This window comes from Polypterus senegalus, chromosome 4 (genome assembly GCF_016835505.1).
Source record: "Polypterus senegalus isolate Bchr_013 chromosome 4, ASM1683550v1, whole genome shotgun sequence".
NCBI lineage: Eukaryota > Metazoa > Chordata > Cladistia > Polypteriformes > Polypteridae > Polypterus > Polypterus senegalus.
The window spans coordinates 1,916,678-1,938,883 of NC_053157.1; the positions used below are offsets into that span (position 1 = coordinate 1,916,678).

General features: G+C 41.7%; 1 protein-coding gene across 4 annotated transcripts in view; it reads right to left on the reverse strand.

Annotated features, from left to right (window-relative positions):
* Positions 1 to 9,014: 9,014 nt before the first annotated feature.
* uso1 (USO1 vesicle transport factor) overlaps positions 9,015 to 22,206 on the reverse strand; it is a 128,152-nt gene continuing 114,960 nt past the window's right edge. For all 4 annotated transcript variants that reach the window (XM_039750139.1, XM_039750137.1, XM_039750138.1 and 1 more), the window contains 5 exons: positions 21,702 to 21,770; positions 21,006 to 21,104; positions 15,691 to 15,792; positions 12,526 to 12,741; positions 9,015 to 10,003 (listed from right to left, as the gene is read on the reverse strand). In XM_039750139.1, coding sequence (XP_039606073.1) covers positions 9,881 to 10,003; positions 12,526 to 12,741; positions 15,691 to 15,792; positions 21,006 to 21,104; positions 21,702 to 21,770 — 609 coding nt within the window. In that variant the 3' untranslated portion in view covers positions 9,015 to 9,880. The remainder of the gene's footprint in view (positions 10,004 to 12,525; positions 12,742 to 15,690; positions 15,793 to 21,005; positions 21,105 to 21,701; positions 21,771 to 22,206) is intronic.

The window sequence follows — 22,206 nt, forward strand, 5'->3', positions numbered from 1 at the left end:
TTTCTTTTGTAAGGATTTGTTTTTCACAGTCGCCAGTTTCCAAAAGGTCTCACGTATTCAGATTCCCATGATTTCCCATGAAAGCTGAGAATGGACGTCATTAATGTTGTACCTGCGACCAAAAACGACGACATGCAGGTGTGTCTGAATAAATTAGAATGTCATCGAAATGTGAATTTATTTCAGTAATTCAATTTAAAAAGTGAAACTCCTACATTATACAGATTGACTTGGGGGCTTCGATCATCCCCCCCGGGTTTAGTTAACTGGATATACAATTTAAAGAGATATTTATTTTATGCATTATTTATGCATTATATACTTTTACTTTAAAACTTTAGTAAGAACAATATTTGAAATGAACTTGTCTTCAAGATAGTATTAAATTTTGATTCCGTGTTTGGACTTTCATCGTGACAACTGTCACAAGAATGAGACACACTTTGTTTGGGGCAGCCACCCGTATAATCTGGTATCCTGGCTGCAAAATCGTTTTATAGAAATACAGAGCACTGAAGTGCATACAACCGAGTCCAAGACAAGACTGAGGGAAAAGGGGAAAAAGGGCAGGCTTTTAAAGGGGAAGACAGGAAGTGAGGTCATAAGGATCGGCACGTGTTCATCACTCATGGGATCAAGCCCGGACATGACATCAGAGGGGCCGGAGCTGGTAAGGTCTGTTTCCATTGGCTCGGTCCCGGAAGTGACGTCAAGAGAGCCAGGCGGAATCTCCCAGGAATGGTCTACAGAGAAGTGAGATAAAGAGTCAGTGCACTCTGCCACATCCCAGCATGCCTCAGAACTGCCTTCACTCAAGCCCTTTAGCTGCCTCCCATGCGCACGTGTGTGACACAACGCAACGTATAACTGCCCGTGAGTGAATATCGTTTCTTTATCTCTCATCAATAAACCGACTTTCTCGAATGTTTGTCCCTGCTCTTTCTTCTTCACTTAGTCGTTGACGTGTCATCAAGAACGTAGAAAATGATTGTCCTGATAAAAGAGCTGAGAGCGCAGGAAGCGTGTCTGACAAAAGCATTCACACGACTGAGAGGGTAGATGACCGCAGTCTTGTTTGAAAATAGTTGTAATAATGGCGTGATGTGAAAGAATCTCGTGTTCAAAGTCTCCGTCTCACGGGACTTCATGCCATGCCAACGTTTTTGGAATCTTTGAATTCTCGCTGGCAACACGAATTAGACGATCGACAAGTCTACAACTTAAAAGTTCAAATCCGAACAATACAGTTAGGTCCATAAATATTTGGACAGAGACCACTTTTTTCTAATTTTGATTCTGTACATTAATCACCACAATGAATTTGAAATGAAACAACTCAGATGACGTTGAAGTGCAGACGTTCAGCTTTAATTCAGTGCGTTGAACAAAACGATTGCATAAAAATGTGAGGCAACTAAAGTATTTTATTAACACAATCCCTTCATTTCAGGGCTCAAAAGTAATTGGACAAATTAAATAACTGGAAATCAAATGTTCATTTCTAATACTTGGTTGAAAACCAATGCCAGCCTGAAGTCTTCAACTCCTGGACATCACCAGATGCTGGGTTTCCTCCTTTTTAATGCTCTGCCAGGCCTTTACTTTCACTTGTTTGTTTGTGAGCCTTTCTGTCTGAAGTTTAGTCTTCAACAAGTGAAATGCCTGCTCAGTTGGGTGAAGATCAGGTTACTGACTTACTAAATAAACTCCTGGGTTGCTTTGGCTGCATGTTTTGGGTCATTGTCCATCTGTATCATGAATCAATTTGACGTCATTTAGCTGGATTTGAGCAGACAGTACGTCTCTGAACACCTCAGAATTCATGCGGCTGCTTCTGTCCTGTGTCACCTCATCAATAAACACGAGTGTCCCAGTGCCACTGGCAGCCATCACACTGCCGGACTCCAGCGTGTTTTACAGATGATGTGCTATGCTTTGGATAATGAGCTGTTACACGCCAGCCTTCTCCATACTTTTTTCTTGCCTTTATCATTCTGGTGGAGGTTCATCTTGGTTTCATCTGTCCACAGAATGTTTTTCCAGAACTGTGCTGGCTTTTTTAGATGTTCTTTAGCAAAGTCCAATCTAGCCTTTCTACTCTTGAGGCTTATGAGTGGCTGGCACCTTGCAGTGGACCTTCTGGATTTCCTTTCATGCAGTCTTCTCTTTATGGCAGACTTGGATATCCATACGCCTACCAAGCCCTGGAGAAATTAGCATTAGGGTTAGTTAGTTAGTTAGGGTTCACTTGGCTGGCTGTTGTGAAGGGGTTTCTCTTCACCATGGAAATGATTCTGAGATTGTCCACCACTGTCTTTCGTGGACGTCCAGGTCTTTTTGCGTTGCTGAGTTCACCAGTGCTCTCTTTCTTTCTCACGATGTACCAAACTGGAGATTTTGCCACTCGTAATATTGTAGCCATTTCTCGGATGGTTTTTTTCCGTTTTCGCAGCTTAATGATGGCTTCTTTCACCTGCATGGAGAGCTCCTTACAGACCCTCCCAGGCAAAGCAGTGCACTGGGACCCCTACCTACACAACCACTCAGCAAGTCCCAACACACATAGATTAGCATGGGGCGCCCGGGCAACTGCCCAGTGTGCCCATGCGTTAAGACGGCCCCGAATCTACCTACCTATCGAGGGCGGCCTGCTGGCGCCTGGGACTCGACAGCCCAAGGTGTGCATCCTAAAGCACTTTTTTTGCCGAATTTCCCCCAAGGGACAAGTAAAAGTTCTGTCTACCTAGCGGAAGCATGTTGTATTAACAGGGACACAGTTTTGCAATGAATTAATTGTTGCGCTAACCATCATACAATACAGTTTATTTTTGTAGAGTCCAAAATCACACAGGAAGTGCCGCAATGGGCTTTCACATACCCTACCCCTTGACAGCGCCCCAGCCTTGACTCCCTAAGAAGATAAGGAAAAACTCCCAAAAAAAATCCTTGTAGGGAAAAATGGAAGAAACCTTGGGAAAGGCAAGTAGATTTTAACAGATTGAACACAGGATGGCGCTTTGTGGCTAAGGATCTGCGCTGGTATCTGGAAGGTGGCCAGTTAAACCATAAATCACCGGAACTGGCTATAGTCGGTTCCCAATTCAATTTGCCAGTACGCCTGAGCAGAGCATACTTGGCGATGCACATTCTGTGACATACATTCATTGAATGCCACAACCAGCTATAGTTGTTTCCCAGTGCAATTTGCCAGCATGCCGGAGCTGATCAGTCAGTGCCGTACACTTGATGAGCAGCCAGCTCGTGACCACTGGCGCCCCCTGCAGCACTACTGTCCCATCACGGTCCCTGGGATTCAGCCGCTGCACTAGACTAAACTGCCAGAGTCAGCGTTGGCTTCTGTGTGTTTGTGTGCAGCCAGCTCAAGCGCAGTTGGTTCGGTGATTTGCTGAATTTCATCAATGGAGTCAGTTGCACCTTCTACATACTACAGTAGTTTTTTTTTTAAATAGTTTTTACAGTTCATTGGCACTGTGTAAAATGATCAGTGTCACAGGAATTGTGATGCTCTTTGCATAGAAAAAAATGTGTTCTATTTAAATTTCACTTTTTCTTTGTGAATTGTGACGTTTACTTAAAAAGTGCAGCAAAAAAGTATTTGGTGTCCAGGGGTGCATTAACCCCCAAGAATGTGGCAGTTTAAGGGTTAAAATCCTGTTACTGCCAGAAGAGATCCTACTCTGTTGGGCCACTGAGAAAGGCCCTTAACCTGACCAATTGCTCCAGGGGTTCTGTACAATGGCTGACCCTGCACTCTGACCTCTGGCCTCCACAAGTCATGCAAAAAGACAATTTCCCCTCAAGGATTAACAAAGTATATCAAATCAAAATAAGCAGTTTAATGCTCATAACTAGATCTGCTCTCTTCTTTGAGCATTTCACTTAATAGCAGTTAATAAAATGTTTTATAATTAAAGCAGATTCTGCTTTTAAAGTTAATGTTTGTCACTAACACATGGACTGGACTAGACCAGCGCTTCCCAAACTCAGTCCCGAGGACCCCCGGTGGCTGCAGGTTTTTGTTCCAACCAGTTTCCTAATCCATGACAACACCTGATAGCACTGAGCTCATTGAATTAGCTGGGATTATTTTTCTTTTATTCTACATTCAGAAAACCATAGCAGGATGATTTTTACATTTATAAGACATTTAGAAATATTTCTGCTTTTGCTATCGATTTAAATGCTCAACTCTCTTTTGTTGATTTCTTTATATTTCACCCTTTCTCTGTGCAGTTTTTCCCCCTTCACTGCATCTTAATAATGACAATTTAAAACGAGCAAAGCAGACACCCAGGCGAGCAACACGGAATAATCAAAGGCTGCAACTACTTTAGAGTCAGAGCCACTAATTAGTAAATAATTTGTTAATTAAACAATTAGAACACCTTGAAAAAGTAGAAGGTCCTCCCTGCGTGGAGTTTGAATGTTCTCCCCGTGTCTGCGTGGGTTTCCTCCCACAGTCCAAAGACATGCAGGTGAGGTGCATTGGCGACCCCAACTTGTCCCTTGTGTGTGTGTGTGCCCTGCGGTGGGCTGGCGCCCTGCCCAGGTTTGTTTCCTGCCTTGCACGTGTTGGCTGGGATTGGCTCCAGCAGACCCCCGTGACCCTGTGTTAGGATATAGCGGGTTGGATAATGGATGGATGGATGAAAAGTAGAATGAAAATCAAGATGAAAATATTGCTAAAAAGAAAAACCTACATTATTTCCATATAACTGCTTGGTACATTTTAATATACATATATACTCAGCAAAAAAAGAAATGTCCTCTGACTTTCAACTGTTTTTACTTTCAGTAAACTTAATGTGTAAATATTTGTATGAACACTAAAAGAGTCAACACACTAAGACATAAACTAAAAATGTTTCACAATGTGTCCCTGAATGAAGGGAGGCTCAAAATCAAAAGTACCAGTCAGTCTGTGGTGTGGCCACCAGCTGCTTGAAGTACTGCAGTGCATCTCCTCCTCATGGACTGGACCAGATGTGTCAGTTCTTGCTGTGAGATGTTACCCCACTCTTCCACCAAGGTACCTGCAAGTTCCTGGACATTTCTGGGGGGAATGGCCCTAGCCCTCACCCTGCGATCCAGCAGGTCCCAGACGTGCTCAATTCCTTCGACGATAAACACGAATCCGTCCATCACCCCTGGTGAGACAAAACCGTGACTCATCAGTGAAGAGCACTTTTTGCCACTCCTGTCTGGTCCAGCGAAGGTGGGTTTGTGCCCATAGGCGGCGTTGTTGCTGGTGATGTCTGGTAAGGACCTGCCTTACAACAGGCCTACAAGCCCTCAGTCCAGCCTCTCTCAGCCTATTGCGGACAGTCTGAGCACTGATGGAGGGATTGTGTGTTCTTGGTGTGACTCGGGCAGTTGTTGTGGCCATCCTGTACCTGTCACGTAGGTGTGATATTCGGATGTACCGATCCTGTGCAGGTGTTGTTACACGTGGTCTTCCACTGTGAGGATGATCAGCTGTCCTCCGTGTCTCCCTGTAGCACTGTCTTAGGCGTCTCACAGTGCGGACATGGCAATTTATTCAGCAGTCCTCATGCCTCCCTGCAGCAGGCCTAATGCACGTTCACGCAGATGAGCAGGGACCCTGGGCATCTTTCACAGTCGGTAGACAAGTCTCTTTAGTGTCCTGCGTTTTTAGAACTGTGACCTTAAATGCCTACTTTCTGTAAGATGTTAAGGTCTTAACGACCATTCCACAGGTGCATGTTAATTCATTGATTATGGTTAATTGAACATGCATGGAAAACATTGTTTAAACCCTTTACAATGAAGATCTGGAAAGTTATTTGGATTTTTAAAACATTATTGTTGAAATACACAGTCCTGAAAAAGGGACGTTTCTTTTTTTGCTGAGTATATTTTATATATATATATATATATATATATATATATATATATATATATATATATATATATATACAGTGGTATGAAAAACTATTTGCCCCCTTCCTGATTTCTTATTCTTTTGCATGTTTGTCACACAAAATGTTTCTGATCATCAAACACATTTAACCATTAGTCAAATATAACACAAGTAAACAAAAAATGCAGTTTTTAAATGATGGTTTTATTATTTAGGAGAAAAAATCCAAACCTACATGGCCCTGTGTGAAAAAGTAATTGCCCCTTGTTAAAAATAACCTAACTGTGGTGTATCACACCTGAGTTCAATTTCCGTAGCCACCCCAGGCCTGATTACTGCCACACCTGTTTCAATCAAGAAATCACTTCAATAGGAGCTGCCTGACACAGAGAAGTAGACCAAAAGCACCTCAAAAGCTAGACATCATGCCAAGATCCAAAGAAATTCAGGAACAAATGAGAACAGAAGTAATTGAGATCTATCAGTCTGGTAAAGGTTATAAAGCCATTTCTAAAGCTTTGGGACTCCAGCGAACCACAGTGAGAGCCATTATCCACAAATGGCAAAGCATGGAACAGTGGTGAACCTTCCCAGGAGTGGCCGGCCGACCAAAATTACCCCAAGAGCGCAGAGACGACTCATCCGAGAGGTCACAAAGACCCCAGGACAACATCTAAAGAACTGCAGGCCTCACTTGCCTCAGTTAAGGTCAGTGTTCACGACTCCACCATAAGAAAGAGACTGGGCAAAAACGGCCTTCATGGCAGATTTCCAAGATGCAAACCACTGTTAAGCAAATGAACATTAGGGCTCGTCTCAATTTTGCTAAGAAACATCTCAATGATTGCCAAGACTTTTGGAAAAATACCTTGTGGACTGATGAGACAAAAGTTGAACTTTTTGGAAGGCAAATGTCCCGTTACATCTGGCATAAAAGGAACACAGCATTTCAGAAAAAGAACATCATACCAACAGTGAAATATGGTGGTGGTAGTGTGATGGTCTGGGGTTGTTTTGCTGCTTCAGGACCTGGAAGGCTTGCTGTGATAGATGAAACCATGAATTCTACTGTCTACCAAAAATCCTGAAGGAGAATGTCCGCCATCTGTTCGTCAACTCAAGCTGAAGCGATCTTGGGTGCTGCAACAGGACAATGACACAAAACACACCAGCAAATCCACCTCTGAATGGCTGAAGAAAAACAAAATGAAGACTTTGGAGTGGCCTAGTCAAAGTCCTGACCTGAATCCAATTGAGATGCTATGGCATGACCTTAAAAAGGCGGTTCATGCTAGAAAACCCTCAAATAAAGCTGAATTACAACAATTCTGCAAAGATGAGTGGGCCAAAATTCCTCCAGAGCTGTAAAAGACTCATTGCAAGTTATCGCAAACGCTTGATTGCAGTTATTGCTGCTAAGGGTGGCCCAACCAGTTATTAGGTTCAGGGGCAATTACTTTTTCACACAGGGCCATGTAGGTTTGGATTTTTTTTTCCCTAAATAATAAAACCATCATTTAAAAACTGCATTTTGTGTTTACTTGTGTTATATTTGACTAATGGTTAAATGTGTTTGATGATCAGAAACATTTTGTGTGACCAACATGCAAAAGAATAAGAAATCAGGATGGGGGCAAATAGTTTTTCATACCACTGTATATATATATATATATATATTTATATTTTTTTTGTGCCAAACTTAGTTTTCTGATTTCTATATTGTTCCCAAAACACATAACTTAGGGAATAACACATCACTTAATTAGCCCAGGAGTCCAATTAAAAAAAGAAGCTGGTTGGGACAAAAAACCTGCATCCACAGGGGGTCGGCCCCCAGGACTTGACTACCTGGGTTTAGTGTGGCATCTCCATTTTCTATATGGCTCATAGTATTCACTGCTATTAACAATTTGGTCCTCCACCATAAAAGTATGCTACCCCAGCTCTGTTTGAGCCACGTTTATTTGAGGACCGGTGGTCTGCATGCCTTCTAGTCTACAGATACAATTTAAATGGAGATCAAATCCTGGTATGTCCATATATGTTAAAAAATGAGGAGTGGTCCCCCCTGGACTTTCTTGTATACTCAGATATGGGGATGGATGTTTGAAGAGTAAACCACAAGACAATGAGCATATTTTTATATTATGTACATTACAAGAACCAGCAACAACAAATCAAACCAAATTAATAACATACTGAACAATTATTATAGAAGTAAATTTGAATAAATCAGACTCTGCTGCTGCATGAATAAAAACGTTCCACTTCTGGTTAGTAGAAATAGCCCAAACGTTGATAGAAATCAATATTTTCTACCTAATAGTCATATGATAAATTTCGTTGACCTAAGTGAAATATCATGTTTACAGACAGACATAATTCCAAAAATAGTATTTTCAGACTCAGGGAGGTCTAAAACGTCGAGATTCGTCAAAATCTCGAGATCACATTTTTGGACGATTACAATACTTTCCTTATGCTTTGTATATGAGAAAGTAAAAAAAGAAACACTTCATCGAATGTGCTTACTTTTTCAGATGACCGTACGTAAGGCAAGGAGCCGTCGTCCCGTGCTGAGGCTCCTGTTTAAGTCTAAGCTGCAGACCCCACAGCAGCCTCACCTTTAGCGTTCAGCCTGGTCAAGCCGGACGTGCCGCAGGACTTCAGCAATCCAACAAGTGATGAAGCTGCCATGTTCTCATCTCCTGGTGTTAATCTGCAGTACAACACAAACATACAGAGAAGGTTAGCTTAGCACTGCTGCAGAGGTTCCAGGTGCCCATCAACAATGGACGGCATGATAATTCTTAATAACGCCATACCTCTGGTGGTGGGTTGAGGGTCTGGGGGAGCTCAGGTGTTTGCCAACAGTTCTTCTTGCACAGAGACATCAAACTTGCAAAGCTGACAATTTAACCCAACTCTGTTTTATTAATTTGAAAACACCTTTTATCAAAAATCACATCTTGGGAATAAGCATTTCTAGAAGACGTAGAGCGGAATGTGCAGTAAGATGAAATGCCACCAGTGTGCGCCTCAGCGTTTCACAAACCACCATCAGAAACGTCCCATTACCCACAAGGCAAGAAAGCTCCATTTCAGACATTTGTCTAGATACAAGTGTTTCATCATTTATTCCTCTGGGCATACAAGCCATAAATTATATAATCAAACTTTTACGCTCAGTGATACAGCTGAGCCATTACAACAACTAGCAAAAAATACGGAAATCTTCTTTCATAGAATTCCAGCAAGGCGAGCCATTTTACAGTGTTAATTTCAGAATTTGGTTCATTTCCTGGTTTCGAGATATACAGCTTGAAAATGGAGAAGGCACCTTCATTTATATTTATTTGTCACGACTGGCGGCAGCTGTCCTTTAGACCTTCACTTCCAGAAGCTCATAACAGCTACAGATAAAAACAAAAAAGCACAGGACTTTTATTTTTGTCTTAATGCAGCAATGTGACAGAACTCATCTTTTTACAAACTACACTTGGAAATTTGCCTTTCTTCAGTGTTGCATGTAAATATATTTTAATAGATGGCAACATGCTAAAAGAGGACACTGCTTTACTAAGCAAAAAAAAAAAAATAATAATAATAATAATGTAGGTGAGTCAGAAATTAAAAAAAAAATCTTTAAAAATAATCTAAACAAATATTTTACATGAAGAACCGACATATTTAGGACATTATGAACAGCTGTCCTCCTTGTCATGGAGAGAGTTATCGTTCCATTAAACAAATAGTCAAATTCTGTTATTAAAATATATTCTAAAACAAAATAGTGTATTGGGTAAGAAACCAAGCTGAAGGAAGCTGCTTGACGTGTCCCACAACAGCTTGGCAGTTTTTAAGTCCAAGGCCGGTCGGTCCTCTTCTGGTCTACGCGCCGCCACACACCGTTCAGGTCCAGCACGGGTTTGCTTCTTCTCCTTGTGTCTGTGCAATCTACTTTGCTAGAGTACAAAATTAGGAGTCATCTTCATCCTCTTCTTCATCCTCTTCTTCTTCCTCATCATCATCTTCATCATCACCTTCATCATCATCATCATCATCTTGATCTTTAGAATCTAGATCATCTTCATCTTCAATCTGCACAAAACAAACATGAGCCATGTTACAAACAGCATAGAGTGGATTCAGAAATGTCCTCAGACCTGTTGTGTTAAAATCATTTCAAGGAATCTTTTCCTTAATCAAGCACTCAATAACTCACAATGACAAAGTGACAAGAGGATTTTAGGAATTTGTACAAAATGTATTAAAAAACAAAAGTGTTTAGACCCTTCAACTGAGACACTTGACATCTGGCTCAGGTGCAATCCCAGATGATTCTGCACTTATGGGGGTGCACTGATAAGGGGGATGAGACAATGGAGAGGAATCGGGGCGAGAACTGCTTACTGACATGTGACGCAGCAAAGATTTTCTATGTCTAAGTCACTATTCAGGTAGTGGATGTTGAGGTGGTCCACACTCCTACAAGTACTTGGGGGTCCACATCAATGACAGGTTGGACTGGTCTCATAACACAGAGGAACTACAGAAGGAATGGCAGAACTGACTTTTTTTTGTCCTTAGGAGACTGCGTTCCTTTAATGTGGGTAGGGACACCCTTCTACAACTCTGTGATGGGCTGGGTTGGTGACGTCACTTCAGGACCTCCAAATCAACAAGCTAATAAAATGGGCAGTCAGTTGTGGGACGTTCTCTGGACCCCCTGGAAGTAGTGGAGACAGAGGGAGAGGGGTTAGGAGCAGGTGCTGATACCCACCACCACCCAGATTAGGACCCGAGTGCAGCCATGCGATGGCCGATACCTCAGCACCGAGCAGTGTGAGGTTTTTTTTTAATGGAGGCTGAAGTGTCCCACTGTGTAGGCTGGCAGGCCTACATACAGGGCTGGATGCTGGATAACGTCATACCCGGGACGGAGTAATTGCAAGGGCCCAACGAAGTACAGTCACTTTTGGCATTTACGGGATTCAAACCAGCAACCTTCCGATTGCCAATGCAGATCCCTAGCCTCACAGCCACCATTCCACCCTAGTGGAGGAGAGAATTAAAACAAAACTGAGTGTCAAAATGAACAATGCTGGACATCCTCTCTCCGACACACCAACATTGAGGGCTTTCAGCCAACGTATTATTCAGCAGAAGTGTGTCAAGAAATGTGACTGGCGGTCCCTTACAGTGACAGCAATACACCTTTATAGCGCCTGGCCGTGAGTGCCAAGTCAAAACTGTTCATCCTGTGGTGTGTTCAGACCAAAGTGTGTGTGTGTATATTTATTTACCTACCTATCTATTACTTATTTAAATGGCTTCTGTAAAAAGCCAAATTTCCTTCCCGGGACAAACAAAGTTCTTTTTATCTATCTATTATATAGCACCTTTCCTATCTATCTATCTATTATAAAAGAAATTCAAAAGGTAATTTTACAAAGACATAAAGCTGAAGGTGGCACGGCACTACCTAACTTTCAATGTTATTACTGGATGACAAGTAAAGTTCCATCTACGGGGGTCCTCAGGTTACAACGTCTCGACATACGACGTATCGAGTTTACAAAGCTCATTTCCCATAAAAACTTAAAAAAAAAAATCAAGACACGAGTGCTTCGGCTTACGCCGTTAGCGTAGTACTTGCAGACTAAGTGGGTGAACTAGTTTGGTTGCGCGCAGCAGAAGAATACGCAGTAACACGGCGTATGAGGGAGGGAGTTGGCGAATGTTTGGTTGCGCGCGGAGGAAGTGTTCCGTTTGTGTTATTTTGTTTGCCGACTTTTTGTCCCTTATCATGGCTCCTAAATGAAAGTCAGAGTCTTCAGACGGCAGTGCTTCGAAGAAGGGGAAAGCCATCACGATGGAAGTGAAATTAGACATTGGAAAGTAATAAAAAGGTAAGGAATTTTTTTACACTCATTTTTTCTGTTACTACAGTACAGTATATTTATGTCCTTTTCCTTTTTCTGTAGCTTAGTTGTGTTTTTATGTTATAGATTATGATTTTAAATGTGTTAGGATAGGTAAGTGACCTAGGCTAGGGTGTGTTTCGACTTACACCAAAATTCGGGTTACAATCACTGTTGTAGGAATGGAAGTGTGTCGTAACCCGAGGACCCCTGTCTCTATCTATCTATCCATCCATCCATCCATCCATCCATCCATCCATCCATCCATACTCAGAAGTAACTTTACCAGCATATCACATGCTATACTGCACAGGCATGAATAACCCACTTACCGCTTTGGTCAGCCTTGATGTTGTTTTTAAAGTGTGTTATAAATAAATAAATAGATAAATAAACAAACAAACAAACCATAAATAAGACTAAAAGAAGCCTTTGTTAAGGTCTTGTTACCTAAGAGTAAATGAAGAATAGATGCATTTTGGCCGTACCTAAACCTAAAGTGTTACCAATAAGTTTATAGGAAAATTGTCCGACAGCCACAAACTGCCAGTTTCAGTTGTTCACAACACCACAGCCAGCAGCTCCACTCCATCTTGTTATTGAATAAAGCTGAAGTGTGTTCATGAACGTAAACCAGACTTAACACACACACACCCAGACCCCAACAAATCCACGATATACACAGGAAACGCATCCTACCGGTTCTCCTAAATCCTTTAACTTGTTCTTCAGTGAGGAGATTTTCTGGTCTTGGTCAGCAAGAAGCATCAAGAGGTCATCCTGCTCCTTTTTAGATTCCGCCACTTCTTTCTGAAGTTTACTTTTTTCATTCTGTAGAATGGCAGTGCTGGAATTTGCTGTATTTAGCTGTTGCTCCAGTTCTGCTTTTGCATTTGATAAGCTCTGTACTTCACTCTGAAAAGAAAAAAACAGAGAAAATGGAAATTTGAGACAAATCACACAGTAATGCTGAAATGGACACTACAGAAACCTGAACATTTATATAGAAATTGCGTGATGAAATTTATCAACATTTTCTTTGTGTTTTATTAACACAAATTCACCCTAACCTCATTTGTCACCGTTTCACACTCCATATTTTTCACCTACAATGTCAGTCATTATAGGTGTCACTCTAGTCACATGTACACTGAAATATGCATCTGCAGACCACCATTTCAAGTTCTGTCGCTCGAGTCAAAATTGTGGCTATTTAATGTCAACACCAGGAGATGGGCTGAAATCAAAAACTCATTTTGCCAACATTCTGTATTTTGTAGCAGGTCAGTCATTTCTCACTCCAATTTAAGGATGTTCGTGCATTAGTGGGGGACTTGTGGATCCATAATCTCATTAGGAAGCATAAATGTGAAGCATCCAGTGTTCACATCTGTCAGAGCACATGTGCATATGAAATAATCCCATTTAAAGCAACCAGCTGATCACCACACTCCCAGGTGAATGGAAAGTAATTACACGTTTATAGGGTCACTAGCTGTGACACCCATCTAAGGTCCGGTCAGGTTGGGGAGCACCCACTACACAATGAAACAGCCTGGGATCCTGGTTGGCATCCCCCCAGGCAGACACATGGACCCTCTATCTGCCGCAGCCAGGTGTTATGTGGGTGACCCCTTGGCCTGGTCCAGCCACTCAGGTCCTCAACAATGAGCCGGATCATTCTCAGGTAATTGCGCCACATGGCCATACTGCTGTAACTGACGCTCCCTCACAATGCAGGTCATGTGCCTCATTTGGGACTCCGTGAGCAACACAAAGTCAAACCAACGGTACCCAAGGATTTTCCAGAGAGACACACATGAAGGAGTCCAGTCTTCGTCTCGGGTCACTGGATAGCATCCATGTCTCGCAACCATATAGCAAGACAGTGAGCACCAGGACTCTAATGACTTGGACCTTCGCCCTTTTGTACAGATATCTGGAGCGCCATACACCTCTTTACAGGGACCTCATGACCCCCCATGCTCTCCTAATCCATCTACTGACTTCACAGGAAGAGTCACCAGAGCCACGAATGCCACCGTTGAGGTAAGTAAACCTCTCGATGACGAGGTCGACACTCTCTCTGCAGACAGACTCATTGCTGATGGCTGTGCCCAAGAGGTCACTGAAGGCCTGGATGTTGGTTTTTATCAGGACCCTCACAAGCCCAGACACTCAGACTCCTCGCTCAGTCACTCTTGACAGCCCCGATCAGAGCCTCCATTAAAGATCACAGCACCGTCAGCAATGTCAAGATCAGGGAATCTCTCTTCACCAACAGATGCCCAACTGTCGCTGGAGCCCACAACCTTGACCAGCACCCAGTCCATGCAACCATCTAAGACAGGTTGAAATTTAAGTAATCGACGTAGAGCTCAGCATTCAAGTTTACTGTGCCTCGTGCAATGCATACATCTCTGTTATATGCCATTGGGTATGTGTGATTTGTTAAAGCAGTGTTAATGTTTGTGATGCGCCATCTACTGGAATGACAAATGCAATGCATTTTATTACAAAAATGTTTGTGACGCAACATCTTTTGGAATGACTGAGACACAGCAGCCGGAAAGACGCACAAACACTTACCCTTTTACTGAGGTGGATTATACTTGTGTACAGAGAACAGTGACAGTTTTACTTGTAAGTGCTAATTAATACTCTCCAGTGCAAAAATTTGTGAATATAAAGATGATTAACCAGCCACATGAAGAGAAGCTAAAAGGTGGCTAAATATAAACACATAGAGAACCCATAGACGAGTCAGACAGATAAACATCTTGTGACGTCATACTCCACTAGATTATAAGATTTAGATGATGTTATAATTAGTCATGCCTCCTGTCAAAGACCAGAAACAGAATAATTTAAGAATATTGGCTATCTGCTGCCCATCTTGGACCTTCAACACCATTCCTTGGTATCTGAGTCTCTCTGGACAGGCGCTCTTCCTCTTGAGTGCATCCTCTTAAATACTTCTTCTCAGACTCTGTCATTATTTTCGAGGTGTTCTGCTCGCCTCCAGTCTGCTTTTATACATTCAGTCTTTGCAGGCAACTCTCTCATTGGGCCCTCCTATGCCTTTTCTCCTCCTTGTGTGTCTCACACACCTGCACTTCCTCTTTCAATTATGTTACCAAAGTGAAACTGACCAATCACACCGAAGCCAAACTGACCAATCAGATTACTCTGAGAGACAAGACACACGCAGACCTTAGTGTTTCATTAAACAGTAGATCAATAATCAGTCATTTTAATTGTGTCACGATTTATATATTAATCCGGCAGGGTTTGATGCTTGTGATGAATGTACGGTAGGGGCACCCACCAACTACTTCCATGTCACATTCACAGATACCTTTAAATCTGCCCATTTTCTTTGTGAATTGCACCCACATACCCTCTTTGTATCTGCCTATGTTTAAAGCAGCTTTATCTGATCTCACAGTTTAGTCACCAATCGAGCAGTGATGTGTGAAAACCCGGCCCCTCGCAATATATTGACATAATGAACTCAAGGAATAAGTTGCTTCGGCCTCCAAGTAGTTGACAAGAAACAATGACTCCAATAACAATCACATTCTGAATGGGCACAAGAAAGAAACACGTGTGAGACGCACACCGTCAACTGCTTACCGATCCCATAATAAGGGGTCAAATGTAACATACTGTATGTGAAATGTGCTTTACTCTTCATTAGAGCGACTCTGGCACATGCGCCATGATGTGATAAATTTCCAGTTATGTCAAGAAGGAAGGTAAAATACTCACAATTACATTTTGTACACAATATAAAAAGAGCATACACTAAGTTAAAATACTGAAAAGAACCCGCTTTAAGAGCAGAAATCTGTGTACACCAACCTTTAACTTTTCAGTCTCGCCTTGCATGGATGACAGTCTTTTCTCTAGCTCTGCAATTCGAGATCCTGTTGCATCTTCTGCACTTCCGACTGCTGCTACAAGCTGTTAAGAAAAGTGAAAATAATTTAAAAATATTGGGAGTGCTCTCCCCATGGAATTTCTCATATACGGGGATGGATATTTGAAGAGTAAACCGCAAGACAATGATTATATTTTTATATTATGTACATTAAAGAATCATCAACAACAAATCAAATCAATAATAAATTGAACAATTATTATAAAAGTTGAATAAATCACACTCTGCAGCTACATGAATAAAAGGTACAGTACCATTTCTTGTTAGTGGAAATAGCCCAAAGGTTAATAGAAATCTACGTTTTGTGCCTAATACTTGTAAGAAAAATTTGGTTGACTGAAGTAAAAGTGTACTCAAGTTATTGTGTTTACACAAACTCACACACACACACACACACACACAGACAGACAGACAGACAGACAGACAGAATTCCAAAAATGGTACTTTTGGGCTCGGGGAGGTCTAGAATATCGAGAATCATCAAAATCTCGAGGTTGAATTTTTGGATGATTACAATACTTAATATATGAAAAAGGAAAAGGAAAATAAAAGTCCGGAATCTCAGTCAGACTACTGTCTTCTCACTATTGGAACAAAGAATGCATTTAGAGTTACAATAGATTTTTCATGAAAATGATCTTATTTTCATTAGTGGTCAAAAGCTTTCTGGATCTTTTTCTATAATGCCACAGGAAAGCATACATTGTATGTTAACACACTTGTGTCAAACTTTATTTAGAATTCGAAAACAGCCTGAAAAACCTACATACGAAAATATATTAATAATAAATACAAATTGGGAATAAAGTAAATTTTGTCACAAGAGGGGGCACTGACACTAAATGTTTGGTCTTTATCTTCCTCCAAAGTGCAGAAAAGAAAGAAAAGAAAAAAAAAAAATACCCAATGAAGGCAACTGGTTCCGCCCTTCTGGTCCCTCAGCCATAAAAACACGACCACCCAGAAGGAGGCGTCACTTCTTACTCAAGCCACCAGAGTGCAAAGGAGCTTGTCAAGCTTTTGATGGTAGACAAAATGGCCGTTTTTATACTGGCCATGTTACTCTGGTGGCCATATTTTTGTTTCTTTATTACAGCAGAGAGTAGTAGTTGTTCATACTGTTAAGTAAATGGGGGACAGCCAGGTCGGCGCCCCAAAATATATTCTGCTGTGAGCCTGATGTTCCCTAAGACAACCACACGCCACACTACACAAATCATTGCAAACCCTGTTGTTAACACACATTCAATTAGGTTACTGAGCACACATTAGTATACAAATGATATACACCCTTGAACATTTTGCTCTCTTACAGAAGTATAAATAAATAAATATCCAACTCTAAAATGATTTTCACCACTTGGAAGTGTACCCCAAAGCAAAAAATCCACAAGTAAACCGGAATTTATTAAAAAAAACCTACCACAAAAAAGGATGAACAATGGAGGTATAGTAACATTACAAAAGCAGCATCAATTTCTGTTCGCCTACCTCCATAATACCTTTATATTATTCTATAAAATCCAACATCTCTCCGTCTGTCCACTTTTCACGAGAGACCTACTTAATGGATTTAAATCGTTTTTTTCTATAATTTGCTGATTTTGTGACTTCTCTCATCGTGCTAAGTATCATAGTTTGCTTGCGGTGCCGATTTATTTGAGCAAATCCGCGAGACATGCAGCAGGCCGAGGGGAGGGGGAAGCAGGCAGGGGCACCAGCCTCCGTTCGAGTCGCTCTGCCTCTTGCCACGTGTTGGACCTTGCTTCCACTTAGCTAGCGATACCTGTTTGTTTAGCAGACATTCTCATCTACAGACTGTTAAAGAGTAACGTTTGACGTTTTTGAACGAGAGATCATAGCTTTGTGTGTTTTGGAGGGTAGCTGCTGATTAGCAGAGATATCACGATCACCTGCTCTTCTCCCAACACTGTGGATGCTTTCCCGTCAGAGCTGAACACCATCAGATACAGTCGCAATGTTCGGCGTTAGAGCGTACCTACCTTCTGCTTGGCTAGAATTAATTACATTTTGTTGTTTTAAATTTTTCTATTGATTATTAAAGTTTGTCCTGTTTTATTGCTATGTGAGTGGAGCCACGGGGGACAGCTGGTACTTTAATAAATGACATTCTTATTCAAAATCAAAATATGATCCCAAAGATAAGATATTTGCACACCACAGAGTGATTTTAGAACTGCACTGCAGCGCCTTTGCACCACGGCACTGTGATGAAGTGTAATACCTGGCATACACACTAATGATGTGTTTATTAACATCTAACAAAATCTAATTTAAAAAATTTTAACCTGGCATGTAAGTTAATATTCAACAATATCTAATTTTTAAATACAGGGAAGCTGGATAAACCAGTTGTTCCATTGGGCACATTTATGATCCTACTAGTTCAGATCAGAACCTTTGTTAAGTGCTGGACTTTGGGGGGCTTGAAGGTTTCACTCTGATCATCTTTTTGCCAGTTTCACAAGGTTGCTTTGCTATAAGCCCGAGCGGACACGTCGTAGGCACTTTTTAAGCTTGGATCTTAGACACTCTTCCTCTAGGAAGAAAAACTGAAGTGGAAGATATGGTCAAATGTTTGAGACTCCAGACAGATGACAAGGTTTAGCGTCCCTTCCCTTTCTAAGGCAGCAGGCTGAGGGACTAAAGGTCGCCAAGAGGAAAGGAGATGAGCAGATCTGTTTTATGCGTTTGGCTGAGCAGTGCTGAAAAGCCAGACAATAATAATTCATTAAATATTATTTGGCGATTTTCTTGCTACTCAAAGTGCTTCACATAGACCGAGGGAAGTCACTTCAACTATCCCCCAATGTGGATGGATGATGTGACGGCAGCCATTATTGTGCCAGTATGCTCACCACACATCAGCTATTAGGTGGTGAAGGGCTGAGAGAGACAGCCAACTAGGGACAAGAGATGATGAGGGGGCCAGAATGGATCAAGGCCATGGTGGGCACTTTTTTTTACCAGGCCATCGGGATACACATGGACCTTGTATGACCACGGAGAGTCAGGACCTCGGTTTTACGATCCTCCGAAGGATGGTGCCATATTTACAGCACAGTGCCCCAGTCAGTGCACTGGGGCATTGGGATCCACACAAGAACCACAGGGTAAACTCCCCCTGCTTTCTTCACCATCACCTCTTCCAGAAACAACCAAAGCTTTCCTTAGATGGCCTCCCATCCAAATACTGGCCAGGCTCGGACATGCTTAGCTTCAGGTGGAGGAATTTAAATGAAAGGCTAAGAAAGATGGAGAGCATCTCTCAACAGCTGCCTTCACGCAGAAGGCCACTCCATCCAAATGGGCAAAGTCAGACCACAAACCAACCAACACACTAAGACAGAGACATACCTGGTATTCTATTCAAGATGAACTGATTTTTAGCCATTGTCAACACTCACATCTGTAGCCTGGTTATATTCTGGTCATATTATATATAATGCATTAATAAATGTGCAACTTTCTCTTTTGCCTGTCCCAGTGCTCTGTCCATTTGCCTGGGGTTATAGAATTAGAATTAGAATTAGAACAATCTAGACGAGAACAGGCCATTCAGCACCAACAAAGCTCGCCAGTCCTATCCACTTGCTTCCTCCAAGAAAACATCAAGTCGAGTTTTGAAAGTCCCTAACGTCTTACTGTCTACCACACTACTTGGTAGCTTATTCCAAGTGTCTATCGTTCTTTGTGTAAAGAAAAACTTCCTAATGTTTGTGCGAAATTTACCCTTAACAAGTTTCCAACTGTGTCCCCGTGTTCTTGATGAGCTCATTTTAAAATACAAGTCTCGATCCACTGTACTAATTCCCTTCATAATTTTAAACACTTCAATCATGTCACCTCTTAATCTTCTTTTGCTTAAACTGTAAAGGCTCAGCTCTTTTAATCTTTCCTCATAATTCAACCCCTGTAGACCTGGAATCAGCCTAGTCGCTCTAGATGTAAAAGGAAGAGGAAGTGCTGATCTTCTCTTCAGTAGTCGTCAAGCCTAACACTGACCGCGATGGTAAGAATGAACCCACAAGGGAAGAGATGAAATGTGGGGTATTCTGTTCAGGTCTACAGGGGTGGTCTTAACTACATGTAGCTGGTGATGCACACCCTTTTAATTTTTAGATCAATGCTGTCACACTGTCTGCCATTACATAATCTGAGTCCAGGGAGTTATAGAGGACTAGCTGAAATCTCTTGACTATGAAGTGGAAATACAGCTTTTACATTAACATTCATTCACTTATCCAAAATAAGATACAAAAGAGGTCAATATGATGGGGTCTGGGGACTGCTTTGCAACAACTTAAGAGAACATGAAAAGTTATTGTTTTCTTGGCTACAAAGAACCTCTCATCAGAACCATTATCAGTCTTCAACTTCTTAAACACATTGTGAGAGTCAGCAGTTCAGATGGAGGTGGGCTACTCGTTCTACAGCTACACATGAAGTATCTAGATTGAGACTTGAGGTGGCATCTCCAGACATTGTTCGTTAGCAGGTGAGAAGGAGCACAGGACCTCAAGAGGGTCTCCATATATGCAGGCTCTGACTACTGTGTAGGTAAACATGAAGGATTTGAACTTAATGGGTGCTACAGAATCACAGCCAGTGTAGTAATCAGAAAAAGGAAGTGACATGTGTCCAACTCAGCAGGTTGAACACCAGACGTGCCACTATATCTTCAATCATCTGCAGTGACACTGCAGTACATGCAGGTACCCTGCCAGTAAATAGTTGAAAATGTCCAGACAGGACAATACCAATGCCCAGATGAGGAGTTGGGCTGCATACTCCGTCAGATCTTGCAGATGTTATACAGAGTGGACCTACAGGAACGAGAGACAGTAGCAACATGCAATCTGTCAGAAATGAATGTGGATGTCTTTGTTTCTCAGACAATACACACAGAATTCTAAATATGATATCTGTAATGTGAAAATTAGGCCATAAGAGTGACTGTTGGCAGCAGCTGGTCTGTTTTACTTCCGCCAAGTGGCATCGTAGGGGGACCACTAGTCTAAGTGATTAATCAAAGGCTGAATGTACTGCATGAGGCACCACCAAAACTGAAAATGACAGGCATGGAAACAAATCTTAATTTTAACCACTTTTTACAAATGAAGCCTCCCACAAAATCACAACAGGCTACTCTGCAATCAAATTAGTACTAGTGGACCTTCCTCTGAAAACAGCTGAAAATGGAAACTTTTCTTACGGAAGATTCTGTTTTCTTCAGCAGCTCCTCACGTTCCATTTGAAGCTGGTGTATCTGTGACATCTGCGATTGTACCTGAGCTTTTAAAGTCTCCAGCACCTTCAAAAATCACAGCAGCAAATAAGACAAATTACAAACAGGTATGTAAGGAAACTGGCATTTAAAGCAAACACACTGACAGCCGACCCCCTTGCAAGTGCAAGAGCAAAGTTAAACATATTGACGAGGGTAGAAGTCAATTTTTATCTGCACTTTTGTGATCACTTTGTGAAGGCTGGCTTGTTCAGCTTTCTCCAGGCACATGTGGAAACAAGGCATGTCTGTGGTCACAGAGGTCACTCTTAAACATGGCAGCTCCACTCTCCATCTGCACCAAAGAAAAGCAGCGAGTAGTGACCTACGGTTTATGGGCTGAAGGCATACAGGGGGCCGAAATCCACAGAAGGCTTTCTGCACAATGTGGGGACTGTTCTATCACGGCGGACAATTTACAAACAGACTGAGAATGGGATGCCATGTCCACTAACAACGACAACGCTGAACAAGTCTGTACTGCGATTCTGATGAACCCCAGGATTTCAGTTCCTGGTACTCTTTCAGGCCATAAAAAAATTGATCACAAAGTGCAGATAATTACTCATTCATCCACTGAATGTAACTAAAAAGGCAAAAATATGTTGGTTCCATACAGAATACCTTATGCTGGTCAGAATTAGGTTCCACATTCTCAGCTGTGCTGCCTGTGGGTTGAGCTCCTTCCAGTTTCTAAATAAAAACAAAAGTAAAGCTTTAGTAACACTTGACAAAGTGTAAAACAAAATAAACACACCATTAGATATAACTAACTAACTGCTACTGATTGAAACTACAAAAGAAAATGAGTCATTGTCAAAATGGAGGTTTAAAGGGAAGTATTTATAGAAATTTTATATATTTTCATTTTGTTTTCACGTTTTATGTATTTTCAGTTATGCTCATGATTGTGTATTGTCTCCTTTAACTGCACTTCCATTACCTGTGTTTTGTGGGTGGAACCTTAGGAGGCGGGGCCACCCTGACATCACTCCTTCTGAGCCCTCCTACTGGCCAAGAGCTGTGCATCCTCAGATCAGGAAATCGCTGCACGCTTGTCTGAGGAGTTTGTCGGGTTTTTTGTGACTTTCTTGCTTCTGCTTAAGAATTTTGCATTTCTGGATTGTGA